A 27,828-nucleotide genomic window follows, 5' to 3' on the forward strand; every position below is an offset into this window, starting at 1 on the left:
TTGTACAATGTGTAATCATTGATAGGATAAGACATACAGCAAAAATTTGAAAGAGTTCATTAAAGTGCGCAGTGTTAAATCGCCAAATGTACAATTAAATCCAAAATGGCAGACTTCCGTGGTTGGACACCTCCTGGCATGTTGTTCAAAGTTCAAAACAATGAGATGTACTGTGAGAAAATTTCCTTACTTCACTATTGGATTTAACATACTGTGACCCAGATTTGAACCCTTAATTTGAACTTATCCACTGTACTACTGAGATAGACTGGTTAAATACTGATGGCACACCACTGTTTAGCTTATATATTTATTTGGAGGTCCAATCCACTGGCGAATAAAATATGTAGAGCTATCAACTATTTTAAAGAAACCACTGACAATCACATGACATTGATTGCTTTTAGAAAGACAAAGATACAAATTAAAAACGCCAAGATGTACAATTTGAAGTTGAAACAAAGTTTCTAGGACAAGCACTGCAGGAGAAGAGCGAAGATAACAAGAGTAATAAAACTAATTAAATAGCCTAAAAAAAGTCTGGGTAACTGGTGGAGCCAATGGGCTGGCACTAGCTGTCACTTGGGTGGGCCCTGACCACAGAAGCCCTCCCATGGCTATGGGCCTGCACAGTGCTAACAGCACTCAGTCTCTCTCACCTTGAAGTTTGTTGCCCAGTTATTGTTGATGACCATACAGAGCCCACCTAATTGACTTCTGGATTTCTTTGCGTCTCGTCAAAGATCTAATGTAAACCATCCACTGCTTGTTTGTGCATCTTAGTCACACTCTCTGTGGTAAACCATTGTAAAAATGATTTGTAGACAAATACAAGTGATCCACAAACACAGATTTGACACTTGAATTCTGAGCTTTTCACAGAATTTGTACGAATGTCTTAGAACAGTGGTTTGAAAATAAACGGGTGGCGACATCCATCATTATGTCCCTGAGCAAGACATTTAACCCCTACTTGCTCCAGAGGCGTGCAACCTCTGACAGATAATGACCCCAAAAAATTGCTTTGGATAAAAGCATCAGCTAAATGACATCTAATCTTCAAAATCAAAATACAAGTTAGTGTGGTAAATTGAGTTTGCAAATTGTTGATTTTTTTTTTAAACAGAGAAAGAGTAGTGTCAGAATTCTGTGAAAAATTGCAAAACAGTCTACCAGTAGAACATGACCCTCACATGCAGACAAATCATTTTGCATGGATTCAAGTTCTGGTTTCAGAAAACTACAGGTCGATGATTCCTATTTGTAGATCATGATTTATGTTTACAGATTGGAAAATATGTTTGTGACTCATAGTTATCTGTGTGACCTCACAGTTTCCCAGCATGCCTCAGCTGTGGAGCTGTATGAGGGGGAGGAGTTTGTCCTGCTGCCCTGTGAGTTTCTCACCTTTGACCTGGACGACCCCACAGCGGTGTGGAGCCGCTACGATCTTGATCCTCCAACCGTCCACCAGCGTCAGCAGGAAGGTGATGAACTTAAAGACCAAAACCAGCTTTACAGCGGCCGAACATCCATGATGACTGACGCTCTGGAAACTGGAGACCTCAGCCTTAACCTAACAAAACTCCAGCTCTCTGACAGCGGCAGCTACACCTGCACCGTCAGAGCAGCAGGAGGACAATGGAGAGTGACAGAGATACAGCTGCAGGTCAAAGGTCAGCAACAAACCCTAACAGCTGCTGTAGATACAGGTCAGAGGTCAGAGGTCATGTTCTTTATGTTTCTGGTTCCCACAGAACGATTTCCATCCTGGGCCAAAGTTCTCCTGGTTCTCCTGGTTCTCCTGGTTGTTGCTGGGTGTCTTTTGGTACATTTCCGGCAGTATTTCATGTCAGGTATGTTATGACTACTACACTTAAAACAACTGAACCCCTGTGACAGTGGAATCTGTAGATGTAGAAAATAGTCTCAGTTGCTTCAGTGATATTGAATTAGATTAGATTAAACCACACCCACGTCAATGTGATGACAGCCTCAATGTATGACAGCTACATTAGCTTGGAAAAAGCTTGGAAGAGTTAGTTTTTTCACTATTTATTTATTTAGTGTGAGAGCTGTAGTAGCTCTTTATTACTGTGAGAGCTGTAGTAGCTCTTTATTACTGTGAGAGCTGTAGTAGCTCTTTATTACTGTGAGAGCTGTAGCTCTCACACTTTCGTTCTCTTCCCTCTTTATTATTTACAGTATTTATTTACACTGGTGTGCCAGGAATGTTTGGTCATTGAGCGCCCTCTGTTGGTGCTTTAGAGGCATTTCATGTACATGAAAACCACAGCAAATAGAGAAAGTCAAAATCAGCAGTGTACCAGCGTGTCTGAGCAGCGCTGTGGTTTAGTGCTTTCCCTGCCATCCTCAAGGTTGGTGGTTCAAATCCAGGGAATGGCATGTTGACTTCAACACTCAACTGAAGAAGGTTCTGTGAATACATTTCATTATTGACGGCCTTAACGTTCTTGAAAACTTTGAACACACACCAAGAGGGTCAAAAACCAAAACGAAGAAAGTGGCGATTTACACACTCGGCACTTAAACTTATCCTAGGAATTAGTTTAGTCTAGAAATTTTTGCTGTGCAATCTTATCCCATCAATGATCACATGTTGTACAAATGGTGAGTTTTGGTTGACCGGGGAAGTCCGTGGTGTAGAGTGGAATTTCAGTGATTCGCCACAAAGCAGGAAGTTGTTGAAACTACATGCTCACATCTGTACCAAATTTGACAGTCCCACATTTATACATCCATATGCCAACATTCACTCACAGTCATATTGCTATATGTCACGCTGTCTGAGCAGGGCCCAGTGAGAGGAGCTGGTTAGCTCGGTGTGCAGCCTGTCGCCTGCAGCTCTTTATCTAACAGCTCAATGTGGCTTCTCCGGACTCTTTTCTTCTTGTTTTGTAGATGCGTTGATGATAGTGTCAGTGCTAATCTCATTGACAAACACATAGCATTTCCTGACTACTTCAAAGTAAAAGTCAATAAGTGTTTCACCAGTTAAATGCTTTTAATGTGAAGCTGCAGCAGCAGGAAATGTTCGCTTTGCATTAGCAGCAACTTAATACTGCAGTTTTTCACTTGGTAATACTGCAGATTTGTAAATACTGCAGTACTTTGATCAGTGGGCCACAGGCTCAGTCAGCACTGTGTTACCTTATTAGACGATAGACAGTGACTGAACAGACATTTATTTAATGAAAACCTTCAGATTCTAACTTTAATAAAGATTTGATTGAGTCCATCTGACAATAATACTCAGTGATTTAATAAACAGTCAGTTGTGCTGTTGATTGTAGAGACACCAAAGACAACACTGTCTCTGTTAGATGGAACAATGGGACATATTTCAGAGTTCCTGCTGCTGTCTGTACAGCTGATGTTGTGCTTTGTTGTCCTCTCAGTCTACCAGGTGGAGGTGGAGGAGGGGGTGGAGTCTGTCCTGCTGCCCTGCAAAACCACAGTTCACCTGCCTGAAGACGTAACAGTGGAGTGGAGGGACAGTTCAGTCTTCAACAGGAAGGTCCACGTATATAAGAACGGCTCTGACCAGCCTGAAGAACAGGACGATCTTTACAGAGACCGAACAGAGATGAAGAGAAACCTGCAGAGACCTGGAGACCTCAGTCTGACCCTGAAATACCCCAAAGGCAGAGACAGTAACACCTACACCTGCACCGTCTACAGCAGGGAGAGACACATCCTGATGGAGAAACAAGTGGAGCTCGAAGTCAAAGGTCAGTGGTGTAGATACAGGTGAGAGACATATATTGATCAGCTACAACATTTCACATTCACAATGTATCAGTCAAAAGAGGAAATGACATCATACTAGGAAACCAGAATAATCCAGGAGATCATTTCCATGGATGGAAAGAATGAGATCAATAAGTTATTGATTTCCAGTATTGATCAAGAAGAAAGCTGAAAGAAACCAAATGTGTTGATCACTCAGAACAAAGAAATGCAGCTTTAATAGTTTGGATCAATGAAAGATTGATGCTCAGTTCTCTTCACATCATGTTGAAGCCGTTTGGAAAGAAAAGTGGGCTCAGAGTCGGCAGAAGAAAAGGCCAAATATTGATGAAGCAGGAAGAGCAGTTTGGGATCAGATCCAGATCAGATGTTTGTGTGTCTCGGTGTTCTGGACTGATGTTGAACATGTGGAGCTGAGATTCATTTACAGAACAGAGATGAAAACATTTGAAAGCTTCTTCTCTTCAAAGTTCAGCTTTAGATCCAGAAATGTAAAAGTCCAGCAGCTCAACACTGACAGGAGACATTACTGTGAAGCAGCACATGGACAAAACAATCCCAGCAGCATCAAGACTCTGATCATCTCCAACAGCTTCCTGTGTTTCTGTCCCCTGTTAGCTGCTGCTCTCATCTGCTTCTGTCAATAAAGTTATTCAAACTGCTGCTGCTGTCTGTGCAGCTCATGTTCTGCTTTGTTGTCCTCTCAGTCTGTCAGGTGGAGGTGGAGGAGGGGGCGGAGTCTGTCCTGCTGCCCTGCAAGACCACAGAGAACCTGCCTCAGGACATTAGAGTGAGGTGGAGACACTTTGAACCCCAAGCCAAAAAGACAGTCCACGTGTATCAGAACGGCTCTGACCAGCCTGACCAACAGGACCAGGTTTACAGAAACCGAACAGAGATGAAGGAAGACCTGCTGAGAACTGGAGACCTCAGTCTGACCCTGAAATCCCCCACAGTCAGAGACAGAGGACGATACAGGTGCAATGTCTTCAACAGTGACGGAAACATCCAGAGAGGGAAAACTGTTCATCTCAGGGTCAAAGGTCAGTATGCAGACTGAGGTCAGACCTCCCACTGCATGAAAAGCGTGATTTTGGTCCCTGTAAACTGCCTTGACTCCCACTAGTCCTTGGCAGTTATTGTCCTGGCTTTATCAGTTTCACAAAGGCCAAACCAGGCTCAGGAGGAGCGACTATGTCAAGCCAGGTGTAAGTAATTGAGATAAATGTGCTTCAACAGATTTCTTCACGAGACCACATAGTCGCTCACAGATTCATTGATGCTGAAATGGAAAAGACGTGTGCAGCATACTTTACAGCAAAGGAAGGTTAACGATGACAAAAAGTAACAAGGGCACAGCAAACAATAGAGGGGCGACTGATGAAGTAAGTAGCTAAACATATCACTGCTCTTAACTGAAACTGTCAAAATTATAATAATAATTATATAATATTATGTTACAACGTTATGTCATACATTAAAAGTGAGCAGTGGATGTAAATATGACACTCAGCAAATGTATTAATTACAACAATAGCCTAATCAACATAATAACAATTCAACTGTAATTATGTAGCGCCAATTCACAGCAAATACAATAAAAACACAAATCTCCTTTAATGGTATTTCCACATCTATAAGTTACCTATGTAAGCCTATCGAAAAACTAACTGTGTTGAAAAGTGGTGGGGACATAAGGGCTTAGATTATGGGCGTGACAATACACTTGACTCACGAGATGTGATGATGCACAATTCTGTGTTCATGGGAACAAGATGAGAAAAATATTTTAACACTATTTTGTGTTAACATATAAGTGTTTTACAAACTGTCAGATGTCTGAACTGCACACACTTGATAATTATTGACAAAATAAAATATCACCAAAAACCCCAGCAGGACTTGGACCTAGATATGGAGATAAAATAGATTCTGAGGAAAATGACTTTGCTAGAAAGAGAAGTGATCACTGCAATGCACACTGTAAGCATGACTGTAACACAATGCATTAATCATTGCTCTCCCAAGCTGGTACATCTGGAAATGATACATGTGCCACAGAAATTTCATACATGTAGGTGAAACTTTGTCTGGGGGCTGCTCTATAGGGGGCACTAGCGAGCCATTGTGTCACGCCCATGTGCGAAACCAATAAAATACAAAAAATGTTGCCGCGTCTGAATTATGTGTAACATTTGCTGAGTTTTCGAGTATGTTTAGGCCCCCAAAATTGAGGTTACTTTGCAGGGAAAAAATCCCTTCCGTTTCAATAGGGATCTTGCACGTTTAGTGCTCAGGCCCTAATAAAGTAATAAAGTATAAACCATGTTTCACAGAGCCGTGCTGATGAATTCATGATGAATGATGAGTTCTAAAGTCTCACAACCTGGAGGAAAAAATACATTTCACTGAAAAATACTGTTGATACGATTGACCAACAATGAATCCGAACCAAAAAATCTTACCTGCTTCCTACTCAATCATCACCGGGCAAAACTCTTAAAGTCTGTCGCACCAGCAACTGGTTGACTGTACGTGAAGTTTCATTCACGAAGTTCCTGCGTGAATGATGTTGCAGCTGTGATTTCTCACAGTGGGTCTTACAAACAGCTGGAAAACAACCTTTGGTATTATAAATAAATAGCATAGCCACAGTACAAAAAAAATAAAATAAAACATCACAGTAAAAGTTTGCTACTTACACTCAATGGCCTCATGATCCACACCGTCTGAATTAGGAGCCCAAATGGATGTGACCACCTCATTATAAGGTGGGCAGTCTGTGAAAACAAAAGTAAAGTACGGTCAAGGACAATCAAAATAACTTTTTACTTTTATACAGTAGAATGCATGCCTATTCTGTAAATCTTACATAATAATCAGCATAATGGTACTTTTGATTTCCCTCAGAGTTGTGCAGGAGACTTCCTATGAAAGGCCCATTTTGTGAAAAAACTTTCTCTGATTTTGGCTGGTTTTAGCTGTTCGCCCGTCTTGTCTTCTTGTTCTTCCACACTGGAGCAGTTGTGGATTTAAGAACAGCCGCCCCCATTTCAACATTCTGGCTTTCAGTGCAGAAAACTGCTGACACATCGGTCTCTGCAAACAATTTTACAGGAGGTCAAAACCAGCGTTATGTAAAACAAGATTCATCCACTCACATTCATTCCAGTTCGCAGCCTGCGCTCCAACAACTCACCAGGAACTCAACATGTATATCTCCCCTCTAAATTAAACACAAAATGAACTAAATTGTCCTTTAAATGGGTCAGTTCAAACCTTCAAAAGTCAACATGAAACATAAAAACAAAACAATCAGCAGAAATACAACTTAGAAAGCTATTAGAAAAATAACTCTACTAAATTAAACATTAAACAAGCAAATAAATTGAAATTCATATACAGTGCACTCTCTCTCCCCTCCAGCCCCTCCAGCTTCTCTCCCAGCTGTGTCTTTCTTGGCTTGTGTGGAGGTGAGTGGTGATGAACAAAAGACTAAACTACCAGTGCCTCGAGTTTACCGCTAATTAAACAAAAGACAGTATAGGCCTATGTCTTGCTGATGCATGACTCATGAGCTGAGCTAATGTAATAATTTAGCTGAAGTTTAGCTAAGGCAATATCTCATGGCCTTACAACCTAATGTACTGATGGAGACACTACAGGTGAACACAGTAACATTTGTGTCTAATAACGTCATCACAATCGTCACATTGATATGCAAATTAGGTGTTAACTCATTAAAATGCGCCAATTTGCACACATTTGACAAGTCACTGCAGGTAAATAGGTAAAGAAAATAACTAAAGCATATCACCTCAAATGTGAAACTAAGTCTGTGTGTGTGTGTTAAATGTAATGTAACAGCAACAATAAGAAAGTGTTTGTATTTTATCAATACATTAATGTATTCAGGTAATTCAGTATTCTGTGGCTTGGCTGTGTGAAGCTGAAGGTTATCTTTACTCATTTGGCATCTTGCTTGTGAAACAAAAAGTAAAAATATTTAAATAACATTTATTTTAATTATGCATGCAGCCCAATGCCACAGTTATGTGAAGTATTATGTATTCCAATAACACCAAAAGAATTGAAACGATTTATTGCCTTGTGAAAAATAAACAAATTATTAATGAAACTATGCCAAAAATAATACTTGAAACTAGTAGAATAGAAAACATGCACATTGTGGCATAGTTTGCTTTGCTGTCGCTGCTCCTGTGATAAACCTAGTGAATACTAAAGAAGACCGTGGTCTCTGTGTGAACTGATTATTTTGTAGAAAAGTAAAAATGTTGTTGAGTTAATATATTTGTCTCATTTAAAAAAAATACATTTTTTTAGCTTTAATGAAATTGTTTTGTCTTATGCGTTCTCTGTTCCTGAGAGAACGTCCAGGCTGAGAACTTCTTTTCTGTGATCTCCCTCCTTCAGTGTTTTAATTTTCCCTTCCTCTGGCAGATGCTCCAAACCGACGACAGGTGTGTGAGCTATCTGAATAGTTTGAGTACTCCTGTTTTTTTTCTCTTTAATAAATCTCACAAAGATAACTGTTTCTGTAACTTACTGACTCACTGATTTGGGGCGGCTGTGGCTCAGGAGGTAGAGCGGGTTGGCCGTTAATCGAAAAGATGGCGGTTCAATCCCCTGGTTGTGTGTCGAAGGGGTTATTCCGCCAGTGTATGAATGAGTGTGAATGTTAGTTTCCGTTTGAGCACTTAGGCTCAGTGTATGACTGCAGATGTAGTGTAAAAGCGCTTTGAGTGGTCGAAAAGACTAGAAAGGTGCTATACAAATATGGAGCATTTACATTTGCTGCTGAATATCCACTGGACAATAAACAGAGATGGAATCGCATCCTTAAATTTAGCTACAGCACTATCAGACAGACATCTAGTATAGAAATGTTTGACCAATGGCGTGTAGTTCAGCAATACAAACTCAAAAGTTATCCAACAGTGGTCAGATAAAGAGGGATTCTGTGGGAAAACTATTATATACTATATATTTCATACCATATACCAGAACAAGGTCGAGGGTGTGGTTATAACAGTGAGTCGGTTTATGAACACTTTAAGAGAAGCCAATTGAATCTAATAGAGAGATAAACGCAGTTCTAAAGCTGTCATTCTCTACGTCCACATGAGTATTAAAATCCCCTACAATAATAACTTTGTCCGTTTTAAGGACTAAAGTTGACAAAAACTCAAATTCAGATAAGAATTCAGAATACGGGCCAGGTGCTCGGTACACTATAACAAATTGGTTGCAGTGATTTCCAACTTGGATGTGAAAGACTAAGAACAAGGCTTTCAAATGAGTTATAATTTAGTTTCGGTTTAGAGCTGATTAGTAGGCTAGAGTCGAAGATAGCTGCAACTCCACCTCCTCGGCCTGTGCCTCGAGGAGTGTGAGTATTAATATGACTGGGAGGGGTGGATTCATTTAGGCTAACATATTCTCCATCACCCAGCCAGGTTTCAGTAAGACAAAATAAATCAATATCATAATCTGATATTAGTTCATTTACTAGTACACCTTTAGAAGAGAGAGATCTGATGTTTAATGAGTTCACATTTAATTATCCTATTTTTTATTTTTTATATTTATTGTTGATATTGTTGTTCTAATTTTTATATGGATTTAATGCACAGCTCCTCTTCTGTTTACCTTTGATTTAAATAATTTTTATGACATTGAAGCTCTACATGTCATCACTGGTCAGATTTGGCAGGGGTCCAGAGAAAACTACGGTGTCCAACATTGTTTTTGCATATGTACACACCGACTCAACATTAATCTTAGTGACCTCCGATTGGCCTTAACTATGGCCGCTGGCTTCCCTAACTAAAATGGAGTAGCCAATGATCAGAGTTGGTTTCTCAGCGGGTGTGTCGCTGAGTGGGGAAAATCTGTTAGAAACGTGAACAGGTTGATGGTGCCCCGTGGGCTTTGAATGCTTACGACTATTCCTCCTTCGGACAGTCACCCAGCCACCCCTTCCCGGCTGCTCAGGAGATGCCGGGAGACGGCTACCAGAGGCTAACTCAGGCGATCAGCACCAACTACCGGGGACTGGCGAGCTACAGCAACTAACAACTGATCTACCAAGGTGCGGAGCCGGGCTTCTAAATCACTGAGCCTCGCCTCCATGTCTATAAATAAACTACACTTATTACACGTACCATTACCGCTAAAGGAGGCAGAGGAGTAACTGAACATCTGACACACCGAGAAAGAGAAAGTAGGAGAGCGAGAGGGAGAAGGAGAAGCCATCACTAGCTGCTAAGCTAAAGTCGCTAACGGCTAAGCTAAAGTATAAAGTAAAAACTATGAGATTAAACAGCAGTCACTAAAAGATGGAAAGAAGTGTGAGTGCTTAGGCAGAATTACTGTAAGAATAAGTGTTTAGCGGACAGATGGCTGCTGTAATGACAAATCTAACAAATTTAACTTGTACAAGGAGGGCAAGACACAAAAGGTCATTGCTAAAGAGGCTGGCTGTTCACAGAGCTCTGTGTCCAAGCACATTAACAGAGAGGCGAAGGGAAGGAAAAGATGTGGTAGAAAAAAAAATATACAAGCAATAGGGATAACCGCACCCTGGAGAGGATTGTGAAACAAAACCCATTCAAAAATGTGGGGGAGATTCACAAAGAGTGGACTGCAGCTGGAGTCAGTGCTTCAAGAACCACCACGCACAGACGTATGCAAGACATGGGTTTCAGCTGTCGCATTCCTTGTGTCAAGCCACTCTTGAAAAAGACACAGCGTCAGAAGCGTCTCGCCTGGGCTAAAGACAAAAAGGACTGGACTGCTGCTGAGTGGTCCAAAGTTATGTTCTCTGATTAAAGTAAATTTTGCATTTCCTTTGGAAATCAAGGTCCCAGAGTCTGGAGGAAGAGAGGAGAGGCACAGAATCCACGTTGCTTGAAGTCCAGTGTAAAGTTTCCACAGTCAGTGATGGTTTGGGGTGCTATGTCATCTGCTGGTGTTGGTCCACTGTGTTTTCTGAGGTCCAAGGTCAACGCAGCCGTCTACCAGGAAGTTTTAGAGCACTTCATGCTTCCTGCTGCTGACCAACTTTATGGAGATGCAGATTTCATTTTCCAACAGGACTTGGCAGCTGCACACAGTGCCAAAGCTACTAGTACCTGGTTTAAGGACCGTGGTATCCCTGTTCTTAATTGGCCAGCAAACTCGCCTGACCTTAACCCTATAGAAAATCTATGGGGTATTGTGAAGAGGAAGATGCGATACTCCAGACCCAACAATGCAGAAGAGCTGAAGGCCACTATCAGAGCAACCTGTTCTCTCATAACACCTGAGCAGTGCCACAGACTGATGGACTTCATGCCACGCCGCATTGCTGCAGTAATTCAGGCAAAAGGAGCCCCAACTAAGTATTGAGTGCTGGACATGCTCATACTTTTCATGTTCATACTTTTCAGTTGGCCAACATTTCTAAAAATGCTTTTTTTGTATTGGTCTTAAGTAATATTCTAATTTTTGAGATACTGAATTTGTGATTTTCATTAGTTGTCAGTTTTAATCATCACAATTAAATGAAATAAACATTTGAAATATATCAGTCTGTGTGTAATGAATGAATATAATATCCAAGTTTCACTTTTTGAATGGCATTACTGAAATAAATCAACTTTTTGATGAATTATATGACCAGCACATGTATAATGACTTTCCATAATCCTTATCTGTCACATTAATGTTTGTGTGAAAGCTGCTCAGCCAGTTTCTTCACATTCCAACAGCTGCTTCAGTGGAAACAGTTTAAAGTGAAACTCCAGTTTTCTCCTCACAGAGTCAGCAGATTATCAGGAGGAGGAAAGGGACAGCTGGCTGTGAACTGATGTCCTCACTGGGTTTCTGAAGACTTCCTTTAGTGAGAAGCAGATTAACTTTGTGCTTGTTGGAGTTTCTACAGGAAGATGAAGATGTTTGTGGTGTTTGTGATCCTCGTGCACGGTAAGATAACCTTCCTCCCTCTGATCTGATCATCACCTCAGTCCAACGTCACGTCTTCACGTCTTTAATCTGTGTTTCTTTCATCTTAACTAGGACTGTTATGATAACCACAATGTAATCTATTAATTTTGATTACTGTCAGAGTAATATCTAATGAATGCAGTTTCTCATGTGATCTGTTTTGAAGTGACATCATCAGAAAGAAGAAATTTAGTTTAAATCCATTTCTTTGTTTCATGATTGTACTGATGAAAAGTTGGACTGACTTCAGTGTTTAATGACATAAATCTCTGTCAGCTGTTTGTGTCTCTGACATTAAAATGTTTTCTTGAAATGAATGAAAGTGAACAGAAAAGCTTGTGTTTCCTGACGGCTTCAGTCATTTAGAGATTGATAAAGAAGTTTAGTTCTTGTGCAGATAATCAACAGGACTGAAGGTTCAGCTTTCTGTCTGTCAGTCTGAGACAGAAACTGGACCAACAGCTCTGACAAACATGAGGAAGCTGAAGCTCCTCCTCTTTCCTCAGAAGAGATCTGTGGTGATCTGGACTCATTCCAGAGAGCTGCTTTAACAAAGTCTGAACCTGAACTCTGAGCTGACAAACCCTTAAGTGTCAAACTCACAGTTTCACTTCAACACAGCTGATCACAATAATATTACATTTTATTTGTGGGCGCCTTTCATAGCACTCAAGGACACCTTACAGATTAAAATAATTAAAATACATTTCAAGGAGGCAAATACAATAAAGAAAATCAAAACCAAGACAATTTAAAGATTAAGTTAAAATAGTATAGAGGGGAATTAAAGTAAAAAAAAGCAGTTCATTATGAAGCCGGTGGAAGGTAGAGTTATGTGGGGTAGGCCTTTCGAGTGTTCTGTCGAGGATGACACCAAGACTCTTGACATCGGGGGAGGAGGAGACACTGGAATTGGAAAGCAGTAGCACTGGAGCAGTCAAATAGGAAGGATGAGTATGATAAGAAGACCAGAATCAGCAGACATTAGTAGGTCATGGGTGACCTTGATTAGGACTGTTTCTGTGCTGTGGAGTCCGAAAGCCTGGATAAAGTGCACCGTTATGTGAGGTGGGTAGCTATTGATGGATACTGTCAATTTTGGTTTTGAAAAATGACATAAAATTATGAATAGTCCAGATTGTATAGTGAGATCAGATCTCTTTTCTAAGGTGAGATTGTTAATTCCTATAGAAAGGGCAGGTAGGTCAATGTTGTTGATGTTTCAGAATGAGATGGAGCGGGGTGGATTCGTTTTGGGTAGTGGTAAGTTGACATTAAAAGAAATTAACTTGTGGTCAGAGATGGACAAGTCAGATGCAGTGCAATTAAAAGGGGTTAGACCAGAGAAACAGATAAGGTCTAAGATGTGTCCTGTGGGAAAATCACCCAGAATAATGACATTGGATGGGCGATATATAGTGGCTAATATGGTAGGGATTTTTTAGCAGTGGCGACCAGGCGTGCCAGCGTTCACTTCCTCCTTACATCAATTTAGCAGCAAGCCTCACTCACTCAATCAATCAATCAATATATCTTTATTTGTATAGCACTTTTGTTTCAAATTAAAAAACTAGTGCTATGACAATAATGCCACCCCTTCCACACACACACCACACACAGAGTGATAGAGATTTAAAGGCAAATACAATAAAAACATGAGGTGAGGAAAGCGTTTGGCGGGCCCTCGCACGTGAAGGGAGACTGGAAGTATTGCAATCACGCCGCACATGCTGCAGCTCTGCCAACATGGCTTTTGATTATCACACGCTTGAGACATTGCATGAAGGACTTAAACAGTATATCCTGTGTCCCCTAGATGGTGATAGAGAGCACCCACTAATTATACGTTATGTCCCAGAAAATAGCTTTTTGGATCGTCTTGACGTGATACATGTACCACAGAAAGTTTGTACACTTAGGTGAAACTTTGGCCGGGGCTGCTCTGTAGGGGTTGCTAGCAAGCCATTTTGCCATGCGCATGTGCGAGACCCATAAAATTTAAAAAAAGTTTGGTGACTTTTTTAGCATGTTTGGACCATTAAAAACGATATTCTTTTGGGGTCCTCGCACGTTTCATGCTCGGCCTCTAAGCTGTGTGCACGTACTTATGGAAGCTAGCTTGTGCCAGATAATAGCTGGACAGATGCAAAGATTTCGAAAATTAGGCAAATACCATTTCAATTGAAGGTTTGCTTGTTCTAATAATGTAACTAAAATCCAGTAACTGCACAGTATGCCGTGTGTGGCACCGGAAATACCTTCACATTTCTTTAACCTTACCTTACTTCATTTGAGAACAGGCAGCTGAGGGTTATTGCCACAATAATTGTTCACATTGTAATTATTCATAGATGCTTTAGAAACAATTATATTGTACTAGGTGTCTGTGAGTGTTGGGTGAAGATCAGTAGCTACTCTACCCACCAAAGAACAGATTATGGTTTTGCAGTTAATATATTTTAATCTACAGCTACAATACATTGTAACTTGCACCTGGTACCCTGGTTTGCAATGTAAATTTATAACTGAAAATTCTGGGTAACAACAGTTTACAGTGCTGGTAAACAGAGCTGAACGGTTGACAATTAATCACATCCTGTGGCAAGTAATGATTTTTTTTAACATGCACACAAATGCAATAAAAACAAATTATTTTGTCCTGGCTTCAAAAGGCCAGCCACACAGGGATTTATTATGCATGTCTTCTACTTAATTGTATGACTTGGAATAAGCACAAGTTGAGAACTGCATTAATCCTGCACTGGTCAGCTAATAAGGGACAGGCTGGAGTAGAACAAACTAACCTTTTTCAAGTAATACAGGAATGTAATAATGTCGTGTGTATAGCTTATGTGAAGTTGGATCAAAGGTAGCTAAAGTTAAATGAGGTAGAGAGGAACCTAGTATATATTTTAATTACAAGACAATTAAAGTATGCAGACAGTTGTAATGAAAGTTGAATGTTCTCCACTTGTTACCCTGTAGTTACACAGTCATGTTATGAAGTATCCACTTCACCCATACTTACACAGGAACAACAAGCTTTGTGCTGGTCTCCCGTTTTTACTCTTACTTACTTTACACAACAACAACAAGGCATGTGGGTGGAATATAAAAGGGTTTTATTCTATTGTTTGCATTGAACTGTAATTTATAGCTTAATGACAATTATTTATTCCTGTGCACTGTTTGGGGTATTTTCCTCATTGCTCTCCTTATTCTTCTTGTTTCTGTCCTCTTCTGACAGAGATGAACTACCACCAATCTCTTTTCTGCTTTTGGTCATAAAATATATTTTTTTTAATTGTAGCTGGTTAAGTGAAGAAAAGGTAACGATAAAGTTACTCCTAACATATATAAAACTTGGCTCAATAATAAGAACATTTAACACACATTGAAGTCAATAGTCAAGGTTTGTTTTTTGCTAAACATCATTATAAGCTACAGCCTATGACATTGCACACTACTTGAATTAGCCTAGCGGCTAGCAGACTTTGCTTCTGGTCATAGATTAAACATATATAATTTATATTTTTTATTACACAACACTGTTTTAAGTCGCTGCATCTCCCGACACAACAACACTTTAATTTTAACTGTGAATGTCTGGATGTACGTTTTATTGAACCAGAGCAGCTGAGATTGCCTTAAAGAGAGCAACAAGCTAGCGCTTTCAGGCAGCTCTGTTGCACTTTGAGATTGGAAATTATGAGTGACACAAGTGTGTAGAACTCTGGTGGAAAGTAATGAGAACCAAATACTTTGTTACTGTACGCAAGTAGTTGTTTTCCGTATTTTTACTTTACTTGAGTATTTTTAGTTGAAGCAACTTTATACTTTTACTTCGCTACATTACAGGAAACAATGACGAAATCATGAGATATTTGGCAGCTCCATCAAGGGTTGCGTGCTGAAGGTGCTGTCACAGCTTGGACAGCAAATTCAGTCAGGGCTCAGGGCGCCTTGTTACTTTCGTCCCGTGTCACTTTCGCTCCAGTTTACCCCTATCTGTCTTAGTGTGTTCTTGGGCTGTGTTTGTTGAAAATACTCGTGAGTTTCTCTGATACTCCATACACACATGGAATCATGATGTTTTTGCGTTTCTTCTCCTCATCCCCTGTAGTGTTGGTCTTCTTCCTGGATTTTGTGGCTGTTTTCACAAAGGTCCATTAAGGGTATCCACAGGCTGTAAGGGTCCCATTCAGGTGGTTTTGTTCCTTCTCTCTGGCTTCTGCACTTGTTGGTATGTGGTCCGCTCTGTGTTGCAGGGTTCTGATGACTCCTAGCTTGTGTTCCAGTGGGTGGTGGGAATCAAAAAGTATTGGTCTGTGTGTGTGCTGCCTAGTTGACAGCACCACTGGCTTTCCCTGGTGGCAGGAGATATACGAAAAACAAATCATAAATCTTTACGCACAGGGCCATGCCTATGATTTTCCAGATAGTAGTTTTTGATGCACCTTGTCTTCATAGTGGATCTTGAGCAACTTGGCCTTCCTTCAGAACTCTTTCTACAATTTAGAGCAGTTTTGGTGAGGGTCCATAATCACAGAGATAATAAATGTGTTTCCCATGTCAATGTTTGTATAAACTTTATCTCAGCGTTACACACTGTTGGCTTACTTTACTTACTCCATGTTGTCTATCAGTGGCCAATTCTCAATAACATACTTTTTACTGAATAATAAAGTAAATATAATTTACCTGAAGATACCTCATTCCCTTACTGGTACCCTCTGCTGAGAGGGAGACACCTTTTGTGCTGTGTCAACCACTGTAGCTGTCCTACGCTCTTTGAAAGGATAGGGGGCAGTGGTGAACTGGACTGATGGTTGCAATTCGCAACCTCGCTGCTAGATGCAACAAACCTTACACACTGACCCTTTAACCCAAACCATGATTTTTTCCAGGGGTGTACTTGGACTGAAATTCAATCTGGGACTTTAAGATGGAGAGGCCTTTTATGCGACAGCCATTTGGGGAAACAGAGAAAGAGTTTTTGCAATGTTATTTTAATACACATTAGTGTTTTTATGGTATACAGTAAATCAGATTGTACTGATGACCTTCAACAAACTTTATGATGACGATGACACCTGTCTGTTTAGTTTGTATAAGCAAGGCACCACTGCACTGAACAAGAGCAGGTCAAGTCTGAGTCAGTCAGAGTACTCAAATAAAATCAAAAACTAAAATGCAGTCCCATAAAATGCAGCACTTTGTATGTGTCTCAAGATTTTCATCTCATTTTCTAATTCTTTGCATAATTTGATTGCCTATCCAGTCCTGCCACTGTACCTGTCACTGTTTTGTCTGGTTCCACTAACGTCCTTCACCTGCAGGTCCTCCTCTTCCTTCTCTCCTTCCTCCTCAACATGACTGGGGTCATCGGCTCCACTGAGCCGATCAGATTTCAGCAAAAACAAGGATCAGTCCAAGTTGGGAGGGGCTGCTCATATCCTCCCTTAATTTTGAAAGTCTTAGTTTGGCCCAGACTGAAAGACTCACAAACAGCGTTCCTCTGCAGCTGGTCGAGCCAGCCGGCAAGCTAAGCGGCGAATCAGAAAAATAAAAACTTTTGGATTATGAATATATTTGTAGATCGTGATTTGTGTTTATAAAATTTTGTGACTCTACATTTAGAATTATATCTTTGTTTTGAGAGAGTTGTGAGAGATTTCCACTGTGACCCATCTACCATTGTGTCCCTGAGCACACGGGTTGGTATCCAGGGTGTCACGCTACAGTGGTTTCACTCTTATTTGAAAGATAGTACCTTTTCTGTTAGCTTTGGTAACATTTCCTCTTCCTCTGCAGCAATTAAGTGCGGAGTACCTCAAGGTTCAATCTTGGGGCCAATCTTATTTTCTTTGTATATGCTCCCCTTGGGCTCCATTCTCCACAAACATAATATATCTTACCATTGCTATACTGATGATACACAGCTGTACTTACCTCTGAAGCCAGGCGATTCAAAGTCCCTACAGTCTATTTACAACTGTCTAAATGATATTAAGCGTTGGATGGCAATCAACTTCTTCCAACTAAATGGATTGAATTATTTGGTTCTCCTAACTCAACTGAGGAATTATCAAAAAATTTGGGCCCCATGTCCATTAATGTACAACCCTTCGCTAGGAACTTACGGGTTATCTTTGACTCAGTATTAAAATTCGACAAAAATATAAACTCTGTTGTTAAAAGTAGCTTCTTTCATTTAAGGACCATAGCAAAACTTAAATCCATTCTCTCTGTTAAGGCCCTTGAATGCTCTTATTTCCTCTCAAATTGATTACTGTAATTCCTTGTACTCTGGCATCTGTCACTCATCTTTATCACGCTTGCAGCTTGTTCAAAATGCAGCTGCTAGATAGCTAACTGGTACAAGGAAGAGGGACTACATAACCCCAGTATTGGCTGCTCTTCACTGGTTACCAGTCAAATTTAGAATCGATTTTAAGGTGCTGCTAATTGTTTTTAAGGCATTACATGGACTGGCCCCATCTTATATTTCAGAACTCTTAACGTTTCATCACTCCTCCAGATCCCTCAGATCATCAAATCATTCCCTCTTAGCCATCCCACAGTCTCGTATGAAAACAAAGGGTGACCGTGCCTTTTCAGTGGTGGCCCTGAGACTGTGGAATAATCTACCCCTGATTATTAGATCATCCCCCACCATCCACACTTTTAAGTCTCGACTTAAAACACATTTTCATTCTTTGGCGTTTGAGTCTGTTTAGGGGCACCTGCGCTTGTGTCTTTATTTATCTATTTTGTATCTAACTGCGTTGTTTTGCTGTATGCCATTAATTGTCTGGCCTGTTTTATTTTCTCTGGTTTTATCCATTTATTTATATATGTATGTATGTTTTTATTACGTCTTTTTCTGTATAACTTGTCCAGCACTTTGGTCAACTCTGGTTGTTTTTAAATGTGCTTTATAAATAAACTTGACTTGACTTGACTTGACTTGTGCAAGACACTTCAATCAATTTACCCCGATAGGGTAAGACATGAAATATGATTGAACCTCTCTGTCTGTTTGACCTCACAGTTTCCCAGCATACCTCAGCTGTGGAGCTGTATGAGGGGGAGGAGTTTGTCCTGCTGCCCTGTGAGTTTCCCCCATTGGACCTGAAAGACCCCACAGTGGTGTGGAGCCGCTACGATCTCAATCCTCCAACCGTCCACCAGCGTCAGCAGGAAGGTGATGAACTTAAAGACCAAAACCAGCTTTACAGCGGCCGAACATCCATGATGACTGACGCTCTGGAAACTGGAGACCTCAGCCTCAAGCTGACAAAACTCCAGCTCTCTGACAGCGGCAGCTACACCTGCACTGTCAGAGAGTTAGGAGGACAACAGAGAGTGAGAAACATACAGTTGAAGGTCAAAGGTCAGCAACAAACCCTAACACCTGCTGTAAATACAGGCCAGAGGTCATGTTCTTTATTGGCGCTTTTCCATCACCAGTAGCAGCTCAACTCGCCTCGACTCAACTCTACTCGATTCGGTTTGGCCGTTCTCTGTTTTCCATTGCAGATAGTACCCAGAGATAGCACCCCTCAATGTAGCTGGTCGTCATAGCGACGCCAATGTTGTAATGTTCAGTGCGACACAGACACCAGCGATCCAGATAAGCGGTATGAAAATCTTCCAGCTGTGTTTTCCTCTGCCGTTGTTGCTGCAGCGGTCTGTGTGACGGCGGGATCAGAGGGCTCTGTGGGCGAGCTCCTCCCGCGGGTTAGCGCAGGCTTCCCCAGCCGCTACTTGCAGAGCTCCTCAACTTCGAAAACTTTCAAGCACATTTTTGTTCCGACACCATTTCTTGTAAAACTGTCAATATTCAAAATCTACACAGTTGATTTCTCACCTCAAGCCTTCTCCGAATTGGAATTAGAGATTAAATTATATACGAAAACTGTAAAACATAAAACTTCCTGTTGCTGGCCTCTGTCTGGCGCGTGCACTGATGATGCAGTGAATAGTGACGATTCTCTCTGACTAATTAGCAGTCTGCAGTGTTTTCACGTTACATTTTAGTATCGCCTCAACTCGCTTGGAACCTCGACGGAGGTGATACAAAAAAAGTACCTGGAAGCAGGTACAACTTTTACAATGGAAAACCAAAAAAGGAGAGTCAAGTCGAGACGAGTCGAGCTGGTACTGTGCAGTGAAAAAGGGGCTTATGTTTCTGGTTCCCACAGAACATTTTCCATCCTGGGCCAAAGTTCTCCTGGTTCTCCTGGTTCTCCTGGTTCTCGGTCTTGTTGCTGGGGGTCTTCTGGTACATTTCCGGCACTATTTCATGTCAGGTATGTCACTACTACTACACTTCCAGCATATGAAGGTCTTATTGGAGCAAAACACCTGAACACCTGTGACAGTGGAATCTGTCTCGTATCAGCTCGTCTCTTGTTTTTCCAGTTCAGATCCAACCATACCCACTTCAGTGTGATGACAGCCTCAACGTATGACACCTACTGTAAGCCCCCCTACATTTTTGCCTTGAGGGGTTGAATGTGGCATTTTTGGCAACAAACCACGTAAACGTGAATCAGTCATCTTTACTTTATATAATGTACAGGAAAAAATGTAAGAGAGAAGTAAAAGCTTTGTAGAAAAGGCTCCAAAGTTATGTCAGTGTTGCTATTATTTAGTACAGTTGACCATATTGGGCTTTGTGTTTTTCCGTTATTTCCATTTATTTAGCGCTTGTAATCGGGTAGCCAAAGCAAGTGCTGGTTTGTATATTATCTGACGTCACACAGTTAGTATGCTGTATGATAGAGATAGTCGGTCAGCTGGATTGTAATTGTGAGCTGCACCTTTCTTTAGAGTGTGCGTAACTGAGAAGAGTAAGTACATCTGTGAAATTGCGTTTATTTGTCAAACCAGTTGTTATTTCTGCTGTTTGATGTGTAGAGTTTAGGAGTTTAAAGGGTTGCTACGCATACTAATTGGCATTCGTACATTCACTTTCGAGCTTTGGCTCATCTGATTTGGTACGCCGGGTTAAAAATATGTAATATTGTGTTTAGACATGTTTATACTTTACTGCTTGTTGTTAGGATTGTTCAGTACTTGGTGGTTGAGTAGAATAAGAAGTGGTGTTAAATACTGTTATTTGGAGCGCTATCAAGGCTTCTGAATCAAGGCCTTGCTAGTGCGAACGGAACATAGCATCCGGTACGGGGTTTTCACAATAAAAGCAGCTAGGCATTTAGTCAGTTGGAGGCTACAACGCGTATCAAAGATGACAGGAAGTGCTGTCTGTTAGCGAGAACTTAACGCATTGTAGAAAATATGAGAATCCCATATAATAAGTGTTAGAATCCTTTCTTTCTGCTTATATTATTAGAGTTTAAGAGAAATATAGTCATATTCTGACTATTGTTTTTGTTATGTTTAGTAACGTATATTAGTGCTTAAGGAGGAGTGACTGTATGCATATGTTTCCTTTATTCATTTGTATTTGTTTCTCTCTTTATAGAAACCACACTTAGCATTGCACTCACCAGTCAGATGTGGCTTAACATGGCTGATGTCATCCAGGCAACCAATCAGGAGGCAGCAGCAGGCCCTACCAAAATAGGGTACTTGTGCAGCACTGAGTTGCTGTTAGTCTTTCAAACTGCTGCAGTAAAACTATGAACAGAAAAAGCTCACTCCTAATGAGTTCCACAGAGCAGCTGTTCTTGCTGAGAAATGCTAATGAACTTTAAGTAATTGTAAAGGGTGGTGCAAACAAAGATTTTGGCTAAAATATTTTTCATTGTTTGCAGTAATACCATCCAAACAATAAAATCACACATAAATAATGTATCTACAAACATTTCTAAATTTAATTCAACAACATTTTTATGATTGGTCAGTAAATATGTTTATGTATTTATGTTTTCAGTTTTTATTCAGCCTATCGTTAATTCTATAGTCCGGAATCATGCAATTCTATGGATTGGTTAAGCATAACACATAGTTGTTTATATTCTTCACATAGGCACTATATTGATAATTAAATGTGTATTTAATAGCCTATATATCTCTCCAATCTCTTATTAAATTAATGCTGATGTGTCTGACTGTATACCTCAACCTTAAAAAACAAATCCTACCATAATGTAGACGTGCTTCTTTTGCATTGTAACAATATTTCTTAACTATCTCAGCAGTATATGTAAACCAGCTTAATCAGTCAGGAAATTAGTAAGTTTCTTTAAGTCATTACACTGTCTCGACATGGTGTCAGAAATCTGAAAGGCTACCGTGCACCACACAGAACACTGGCTGACAAATTGTGACGTTTAGCCTGAAACTCATCAAGTTCTCCCTCTTTCATCGTCATCGGTACTTTTGCATCCACTTTTGTTTCAGAGGGGACGTGGGGGGTTTCTCGAGCTGCCGCCTCCATTTTTCCAACTCAACTTGTTGCCAAGAGACCCTCCCTTATCTGACTCCGATTGGCCCTGAACCTGACGGTATAAATGAAACAGCGAATCTTGCCCAATCAGAGGTAGAGGGATGATTTGCATGGGGTGCTGCATTAAAGACAACTCGGATATACGGGACAAACCGCATCCCGTATTGATTCAAAACGGAATGCGCTATTTAATTCTCAAATACAGGACAATTCCATATTTTAAGGGATGGGTAGCTTGGATTCTCAGTCAAATCTCAGCAGCTTCTGGTCACTTTGAAGGGATGAAGATTTCTTAGTCTGTGAACAGCAGGGCCCAGTGAGAGGAGCTGGTTAGCTTGGTGTTGCAGCCTGTCGCCTGCAGCTCTTTATCTAATAGCTCACTGTGGCTGCTCCTGACTCTTCCATTACTCCCTGTGTAATGGTTGTGGTTAGGGCATGAAGAGGGATGACTGTTTTTCACATTTTATTGGCTCCTGCAAAAGACATTGCACACATTAATTGCACTTCTACTTCCTTCATCAGCGCAAAAGCACACTGAGGCAATGTCAGACATTTAAAATTAATTACAAGTTAATTAATTTAACATTACAATATACATTTAGCTCAGAGTGAATACCACTAGCCGCGAGCCATTAAAGTTTTCAGAAAACAATTAACATTGATTATGACAAATCCATAAAAATGGTATATATATATGTAAGAGAAGCATAACAGGGATAAAAGCCAACTTGTGTTTCACCAGTTAAATGCTGAAGCTGCAGGAAATGTTCACTGTTTTTCCCTTGGTAATACTGCAGATATGTAAATACTGCAGTACTTTGATCAGTGGGCCACAGGCTCAGTCAGCACTGTGTTACCTCATTAGACGATAGATAGCGACTGAACATTTATTTAATGAAAACCTTCAGATTCTAACTTTAATAAAGATTTGATTGATTCCATCTGACAATAATACTCAGTGATTTAATAAACAGTCAGTTGTGCTGTTGATTGTAGAGACACCAAAGACAACACTGTCTCTGTTAGATGGAACAATGTAAGTAAGGAAGTAAACTTTAACTTATTTATACAGCTGGTAAAATAAGTATTGAACCTCTCATCATTTTTCTCAGTAAACATGTTTCTTTTTAAAGGTGCTATTGACATTCAATTTTCACCAGATGTAACAACCCAATTATCCATACATAAAAAAAGTTCAGAAATTAAGTTATGTGTAATATTGTGTAATGACATCTGCTTAATGAAATGTATTTATTACTTATAAATTCAGATTATTGGCTGGGCCATTCTAGCAGCTTTATTTTCTTTATATAACCAAGTAACAACCAACTGTTGTCTTTATTAATAAAAAGAGAATAACAGAGAAGTACTACAACAGAAAATCAGCAGGTCCAGAGACCTGCTGCCTAGGACAGCTTCGGGCATCTGGCCTAGAGCAAAGGGAGGTTTTTATGTTTTGGGGAACTGAGATCTTCTCTGTCACAGGAAGAGGGGGAAATCACCAAAAAAATCTCACAGCTCTGACCTAAACTCTAGGAAATGTTGACAGACTAACGTAAGTACAGAAGAAGGAAAGGTTAGGGATAGAAACAATATATATCTATAACACCTAACAATAATAGTAGTAATAACAGTAATAATAATAATAGTAATAATAGAAGAAGAAGAAAGAGAAATACTTTATTAATCCCACAAGGGAAAACTCAACTTGGTGCAGCACTCCCCCAAGCGGGTGGGGGATTACGGGCATACTCAAGGCCATCTTCGGCAGTGCCCAGGAAGTGAGCTGGTACCTCTCCAGCTACCAGTCCACACTCCATATCTGTGGTCCGACAGCGATCGCTGTCTGAGCGATAAGAAGAAAGGAGGGGGGATTACAGTGTTTGTAAACAACAGATGGTGTAATGTGTTGCAACACATGTTACTGTGAAGGACCATTTCTGTAGCCCAGATATCAAATTGTTAGCTGTGAGTCTGTGTCAATACTTTCTGTCCAGGGAGTTCACATATGCCTTTATTATGGCTGTTTACATCCCACCATCAGCCGATTCTGAAGCGGCGTGTGACGTCATCCATTCAGTTACTGCCATACTACAAACTCAACACCCGAATGCTTTCATTGGAATTTCTGGAGACTTCAATCGCATGTCTCTTTCTGCTACAGTAGTAGAAGTAGCAGTTACTAGGTTATTGCTCTTGCATTGAAAATCCCAAATTCAGTATGTCCGAAAAATAGAATACTACTTAAGACCGATACAAAAAAAGGATATTTAGAAATGTTGGCCAACTGAAAAGTATGAGCATGTACAGCACTCAATATTTAGTTGGGTCTCCTTTTGGCGGAATTACTGCAGCAATGCGGCGTGGCATGAGTCCATCAGTCTGTGGCACTGCTGAGGTGTTATTAGAGCCCAGGTTGCTCTGATAGTGGCCTTCTTCTGCATTGTTGGGTCTGGCGTATCACTGACTGTGGAAACTTTACACTGGACTTCAAGCAACGTGGATTCTGTGCCTCTCCTCTCTTCCTCCAGACTCTGGGACCTTGATTTCCAAAGGAAATACAAAATTTACTTTCATCAGAGAACATAACTTGGACCACTCAGCAGCAGTCCAGTCCTTTTTGTCTTTAGCCCAGGCGAGACGCTTCTGACGCTGTGTCTTGTTCAAGAGTGGCTTGACACAAGGAATGCGACAGCTGAAACCCATGTCTTGCATACGTCTGTGCGTGGTGGTTCTTGAAGCACTGACTCCAGCTGCAGTCCACTCTTTGTGAATCTCCCCCACATTTTTGAATGGGTTTTGTTTCACAATCCTCTCCAGGGTGCGGTTATCCCTATTGCTTGTCCACTTTTTTCTACCACATCTTTTCCTTCCCTTCGCCTCTCTATTAATGTGCTTGGACACAGAGCTCTGTGAACAGCCAGCCTCTTTAGCAATGACCTTTTGTGTCTTACCCTCCTTGTGCAAGGTGTCAATGGTTGTCTTTTGGACAGCTGTCAAGTCAGCAGTCTTCCCCATGAGTGTGTAGCCTACAGAACTAGACTGAGAGACCATTTAAAGGCCTTTGCAGGTGTTCTGAGTTAATTAGCTGATTAGAGTGTGGCACCAGGTGTCTTCAATATCGAACCTTTTCACAATATTCTAATTTTCTGAGACACTGATTTTGGGGTTTTCATTAGTTGTCAGTTATAATCATCAAAATTAAAAGGAATGAACACTTGAAATATATCAGTCTGTGTGGAATGAATGTATACATTATACAAGTTTCACGTTTTGAATGGAATTACTGAAATAAATCAACTTTTTGTTGATATTCTAATTATATGACCAGCACCTGTATTTTTTTTGTTTTGTTTTTATTGTAAATACTATATTTTATAAATGCAAATGTAAATGCTCTGTATTTGTATAGTACCTTTCTAGTCTTTTCGATTACTCAAAGTTCTTTTACTCTACATCACATTCACCATTCACACACATTCATACACTGAGCCTAAGTGATCAAACAGAAACAGACACACATTGATACACTGGTTTTCATTGCCTTATTATCAATGTGCTCAACACTCACTTAGAAATGAAGCACATGAGTGTTTTCTCTGTTGCTTGCATCAGCCACTATTCTGCTAAAAATCTGGGGACACCGGGTCTGATTCAGTCCTGTGCGCCTCCAAGCATCTCTCTGACTACAGCGACATCACGGCAGCTAACGACTTGCAGTCCACTAACACAACAACCGGCGGAGCGATTTGTTCACTAGCCTCTAGTGATGCAGCCATGAGCTGCCAATTAACGCTATATGAGATCCGTTCTGCCACTGTTTACTTCGTAATGTTCAATTTAGATTTATTGTGGTTTTACCAATATTCATGTATACAGCTTCTCCACCGTGTCAGTTGCTGTAACTAGTGTGACCCACATAATATACACTGCAACAAAATGGGGACAACAACATAGAGGAAGAGCCATCCACTAACTTACAGTAAAGTTACTTATTGCTGTAAAAAGTGTCATGAAGTGGGACACAATCTCATTATAATATTCAGTCCAGCTCACTAACCGTTTTGTTATCATCAAATACATTTGGCTGGCTCAGCCTCCGGGGAAAGATAAACTGATAGTAAAGATAGTTATTGCAGTGGGAGTTTACCTGAGTTTCCAGCATGTTGTGTGAAGTGTCTGTCTGTCTATAGATGCTGTCACTCTGCCTGTGTGAAAAGCCATGCCGTTTCTGCGTTTATTGTGAGATTTCTGTATGAAAGTGGTTTTGTTTTGGATTAAGCTTGCTCATGACTTCAAGTGAGCACGCATACGAGCACACACATGGTTGCATCTTAAAACCGCATCGCTAGAGGCTGCTGAAAACTACATAATGCCCCTTTAAAAGCTTGTCTATAAAGATGTGTGTAGGTGTTTTCTAAAAATTTCCCAAGAATCCAAAGCTCCCAAGGCTAAAGGGAATTCCAGAGCCTTGGAGCCACCACACAGGAAGCACGATCACCTCTTGTCTTAAAATGTGTTCTGGGAACATTTAAAAGGTCTCAGCCTCAAAAGACCTCAGAGAGCTACCAGAGGTGTGTGCTTGTAATAGATCCTGGATATAACAGGGAGCTTGTCAAGGCTCTGTAAAGATTAAATTTTTTAGTACTGTAAAACCAATCAGAAGCAAATGAAGGGCCTTCAGTACAGGAGTGCTTAAGCAGTGTTCTCCTGCTGGTCTTAGTCAAAAGTCCCAATGGGAAACATTTCAGAGTTCCTGCTGCTGTCTGTACAGCTGATGTTGTGCTTTGCTGTCCTCTCAGTCTACCAGATGGAGGTGGAGGAGGGGGTGGAGTCTGTCGAGCTACCCTGCAAAACCAGAGTTCACCTGCCTGAAAATGTCACAGTGGAGTGGAGGGACAGAGACTACAGGAAGGTCCATGTGTATCAGAATGGCTCTGACCAGCCTGAAGAACAGGACAGGTTTTACAGACACCGAACAGAGATGAAGAGAAACCTGCTGAGACCTGGAGACCTCAGTCTGACCCTGAAATACCCCACAGACAAAGACAGTAACACCTACACCTGCACAGTCTACAGCAGGGAGGGAGACATCCTGATGAAGAAACAAGTGGATCTTGAGGTCAGAGGTCAGTGCTGAAGATACGGGTCAGAGATCAAAGTATGAAGCCTACCAGCTCCTGGTTCAGGTTCAGAAAAGATAGAGGAACGAAAACCACCATCTGATCTTGAACCTGAAAGTGTTTTAGTATTTGAAGCAGCAGCAAGTGGAAATCAGGACCAAAAGTGACCTCTGAGTGAAACCTGAGTGTGAACTTCCTGGACTGTAACAAACTGCACGTGAACATAATCCAGGCAGGAAAGATGTTTCCTTCTAAACATCTTTGTCAGAAACATTTAGTTAATGTTACAGCTCATTTGTAGGAGACAGCTTTTATATTCAGGGATCAATATCTGTAAACATCAATCAGAGAGAGGTCATTCCAGTTTCTGTCCCCTAAAGCCAAACAGTTAATCTAAAAGTGAGCCATGGATCCTTAGAGATTTCTCTCTTCCAGGTCACATTCTGTTCTCGAAGACTAAAGGATTTCTCCTGAAAAAACAACAGCTGTACTCATTTCTGCAGTTTG

General features: G+C 40.7%; 2 protein-coding genes across 2 annotated transcripts; both read left to right on the forward strand.

Annotated features, from left to right (window-relative positions):
• Window positions 1–1,282: 1,282 nt before the first annotated feature.
• Window positions 1,283–11,751, forward strand: LOC119911150. Its single transcript, XM_038729962.1, has 5 exons — window positions 1,283–1,676; window positions 1,758–1,856; window positions 3,420–3,752; window positions 4,479–4,814; window positions 11,594–11,751. Exons 1-5 carry the CDS (start codon window positions 1,298–1,300, stop codon window positions 11,635–11,637), a joined length of 1,191 nt encoding a protein of 396 aa, XP_038585890.1. The 5' UTR covers window positions 1,283–1,297; the 3' UTR covers window positions 11,638–11,751.
• Window positions 11,618–27,635, forward strand: LOC119911151. The gene is made up of 4 exons (XM_038729963.1): window positions 11,618–11,757; window positions 18,833–19,174; window positions 19,986–20,093; window positions 27,001–27,635. Exons 1-4 carry the CDS (start codon window positions 11,721–11,723, stop codon window positions 27,336–27,338), a joined length of 825 nt encoding a protein of 274 aa, XP_038585891.1. The 5' UTR covers window positions 11,618–11,720; the 3' UTR covers window positions 27,339–27,635.
• The last annotated feature ends 193 nt before the right edge of the window (window positions 27,636–27,828 follow it).

This window comes from Micropterus salmoides, unplaced genomic scaffold (assembly GCF_014851395.1).
Source record: "Micropterus salmoides isolate LMB-PRFRI ecotype aquatic unplaced genomic scaffold, ASM1485139v1 Ms_hic_scaffold_1915, whole genome shotgun sequence".
Taxonomy (NCBI): domain Eukaryota; kingdom Metazoa; phylum Chordata; class Actinopteri; order Centrarchiformes; family Centrarchidae; genus Micropterus; species Micropterus salmoides.